The sequence below is a fragment of the Poecilia formosa genome, unplaced genomic scaffold, assembly GCF_000485575.1.
Source record: "Poecilia formosa unplaced genomic scaffold, Poecilia_formosa-5.1.2 Scaffold598, whole genome shotgun sequence".
Lineage (NCBI taxonomy): Eukaryota > Metazoa > Chordata > Actinopteri > Cyprinodontiformes > Poeciliidae > Poecilia > Poecilia formosa.
In genome coordinates this window covers 181185-184452 of record NW_006800537.1, presented here as the reverse complement: position 1 = coordinate 184452, position 3268 = coordinate 181185, and the positions used below count along the sequence as shown (strand labels likewise).

Here is a 3268-nt window from a genome sequence, read left to right as displayed (position 1 = left end):
TTTTATCATGACATTATGGAAAATAATGAACTTTATCACACTATTCTAATTTTATGACCAGCACCTGTATATAAATGACTCACCCTGTCATCGGTCGCTGCAGAGAAACGGAGATGAACGGATGAACCGCTTAAAGCTGCCATGTTTTCCGAACCGCTGCCAGGTTGTGGGGCTGAACGTCCAGCAGATGATTTCATCCGAAACCTTTAACTTTACAGCACAGAATCAGTCTGAGGTTTTACCAAACCAAACTAAATCTTCTTATCAAAGTAAAACTTTGATCAGATTTTAAAGCATTTTATTTTTGGAGATCAGAAGTGATGATGTTCAGTATTTTTTGGATTATACTTTAGTTTGGCCATAACAGAAGATGATGCCTGCAACCTTCTCAATCTGAGGCTTTTGCTGAAATGTGGATTCAGTTTTATATTTTCCATAAAATCAGATTTTTGACTTCCAGCTGTGGAGTTTTCACTGAGCCCATGTGTTGCATAAATGCATAGAAATAAAATATATTGCTGAACAGAATAGAAATCGTTAAAGATGAATGTTTATTGTGACTAAATCTAATTAAACAATTAGAGCCCAGCAAAGTTTGAGTGGAGGTTTATCTGTTTTGATGACCAGCAACACGTTGAGATACTTTTAATATTTTTATTTACTTTATTTAATGCTAGCGTGAGAAAGGCTAATGTTTTATTATCAATGAAATCTTTGTATTAGTAAATGTAATAAAATAGCCATATGTTTGCCATTTTTGGTTGAAACCATTTTTATATATTATTGCTGTTTTGATGGAGCCATGAGGGTCACGTCGGAATTCCAGCCAATCAGTCGCCGGGACCCACGTGGGGCCTCTGGCCCCGGCGCCACACCTGGACTGGGTTGGAATCCCCGCAGCTGGTACCATGGTGACAAGGGCGGCCTCTGATTGGTCGGCTCGGTGGGACATTGATACTTTCTCACCGAGAGACTCGATGGTGATTTAAAACTAAACCCGAGCAGGCTGGATGATTCCCGCCATGTCCGAACCGCGGCAGCCCAAATGCTCCCGGTGCCGGCACCACGGCTTCATCATCCGGAAGAAGGGCCACAGCAGGTGCTGCCCGTTCTCCGGCTGTGAGTGCTGGAAGTGCGGCCTGATCACCCGGCGGACCCAGGTCAATGCGCTCCAGCGGAACCTGAGCAGAAGCCGAGATCGGCCCCGGAACCCGAAGCCGCGGGCCGGATGCAGGGCGGCGGGAGACCCCGCTGCTGCCGCCGGGACCCGGGACCCGGACGGTTTGGGTCCAGATGTCCGGAACCAGCGGCCGGACCCGCGAGGAGAACCCGGTTCCGGACCGGACGGCAGAGATGTTCCGACCTGTAAGAACTTCCAACACGATATTCAGTTAAAAACTTTTTTAAACAATCTCCCGGTTTTTTCTGCACATTTGAGCTAAAAAACAAACATTTAATTTTAGTCTAAAAACCTGACTGTATGTTTCAATAAAAGAGAAACCACTGGGAATAAAAGTCACTCCATTTATTAGCTAAATATTAAATATAAAGTAGAATCAGTTTAGTGAGTCATGAAAAATATGAGCATAAAATTAATTAAAATATGAATTTCTGCTAAATGCAGGAAGATTAAAATATTTAGGAGTTGATATTTTTCAGCTGAAGTGACGATCAAACGGCTTTCAGTTCAACTTAAATTCTGCTGGATAATAATTCATCATTTTGGTGATTTTTTTGGGATAAAACACGAGAGAATGTTTATTAATTGAATTTGTTTTCAATATTTGCCAACAGAATTATTAACTAGCGCTTTACAGAAATTTCTGACAACCGAAATTATCAGTGGATTAAATAATGAAATAAATATTGTTTCCATATTTTATTTTTAATAAGAATTAATAAAAGTCCTAACATGAGGATCATTTCCTCCTCCTGCCAGCTCTTCCTCCTCCTCCTCTTCCTCAGCTCCTCTCCCCCCTGTCCCGCTCCTCCTTGGCTCCGCCCCCTGACCTCCTGCTCCACCTGCCGTTCCTACCTGCGCTCCCCCCCGGCCTGTATGATGACCTCTGCAGGCCGCTGATGATCCCGCACTTCCTGTCATACCCCGCCCCGCCAGCAGAGGTCAGGCTGCAGCGCTCTGCTCGCTCTGCTCAGCTGTCGGGCTCAGCTCACCTGCTGCTTCCTGTCTCCTCTTCTTTTCAGGACTGCAGGCTGGTCTTCCTCCCGCTCCACCCTGCTCCTGAAGCGCCCCCTGCAGGCTGCGGGTCCAACAGCAGAGCCTGAAGGATCAGCGGCTTCTGTCCATCACTTCCTGTTCCAGTTCCAGTTCAAAGCTTCTTGTTGTCGCTGTTTGGTTCAGAGGGGGTTTAACTGAAAGTTTGTTACCTGAAATAAAGTGCAGAGCTGTGGCTCCATGAACCCTGCTGCAGCTCATGACCACAATCCGCTCCGTTTGGTTTCTGGCTCTCAGAACCGAATCTGGGCCAGAGCTGGTGTTATTCCTGCTGGCATTCATGTTACTGCATAGAGTGACCCAGAACCACGTTCTGGTTCTGGATGGTTCTGATCAGTGGTTCAGAACCTCATTTAGATCCTGTGAGGAGGAAACAGGAATCTGTAGTTTTTTCGTTTTAATGATTTGATGGGTAGGGTTAAGGTTAGGTGTTTCATAGGTCCGTCCAGCAGGGGGTGCAGTAGCACCGTGTTTCATTCAGTCTGCACTTCCCAACTGGACCCAGAGGTCCTGCAGAACCTCTGGTTCTGGCCCAGTCCATCAGAGAACATCTAGCATCTATTTCTGTGTTTTTACGTAATAAACATTAAAATGTAAACCTGACTTCCTGTGGATGAAAATTTGTGACATTAAATAATAAAATGTTTTCATAGCAGCAGCATGTCGGTTGCAGCTGCAGAGAGAGAGGCTGAGTTTGGACCGGAACCAATGGGGCGCCCGGGTTCACAGCGCCTTCCAGAGGATGATCCGGTTCTGATCTGGGGTCTGGTCGTTTTCCTGTTGCAGAATGATGCTGAGGAAGTTCAGCTCAAAATTTTCAAACTTTAATGGTTCTGCACCACCAGGCCATGTGGCTGCAGCCCACAGCATCATCCCTCCCCTGCCGTGCTTCCCAGCAGGTAACAGCTGTTCTAACTGATGTGTCTAACCTCGGTCCAGTGGCCATCTTGTTTCTAGAGAGAAGATGCTTTCTCCTTCAGCCCTTCCAAGCAGCCATGCTGGTTCAGTGTCATCATGACCTTTGACCTGTTTAGG

General features: G+C 46.0%; 1 protein-coding gene across 2 annotated transcripts; it reads left to right on the top strand.

Annotated features, from left to right (window-relative positions):
• LOC103130009 (doublesex- and mab-3-related transcription factor C2-like) lies at positions 1–2836 on the top strand. Of its 2 annotated transcripts, none has more exons than XM_016665599.1 (3): positions 1–1376; positions 1940–2121; positions 2203–2295. In XM_016665599.1, exons 1-2 carry the CDS (start codon positions 1011–1013, stop codon positions 2078–2080), a joined length of 507 nt encoding a protein of 168 aa, XP_016521085.1. In that variant the 5' UTR covers positions 1–1010; the 3' UTR covers positions 2081–2121; positions 2203–2295. The 2 variants fall into 2 exon arrangements, with proteins under 2 accessions (XP_016521085.1, XP_007541342.1); XM_007541280.2 differs by having other exon boundaries at positions 4–1365; positions 2203–2836.
• The last annotated feature ends 432 nt before the right edge of the window (positions 2837–3268 follow it).

Bases quoted from the DNA above. Each gene is read 5' to 3' on its own strand.
- LOC103130009 (XM_007541280.2), top strand. From the start codon at position 1,011: ATGATTCCCGCCATGTCCGAACCGCGGCAGCCCAAATGCTCCCGGTGC. The intron at 1,366-1,939 runs GTAAGAACTTCC...TCCTCCTGCCAG, and splicing joins CGGCAGAGATGTTCCGACCT to CTCTTCCTCCTCCTCCTCTT. The intron at 2,122-2,202 runs GTCAGGCTGCAG...TCTTCTTTTCAG, and splicing joins ACCCCGCCCCGCCAGCAGAG to GACTGCAGGCTGGTCTTCCT.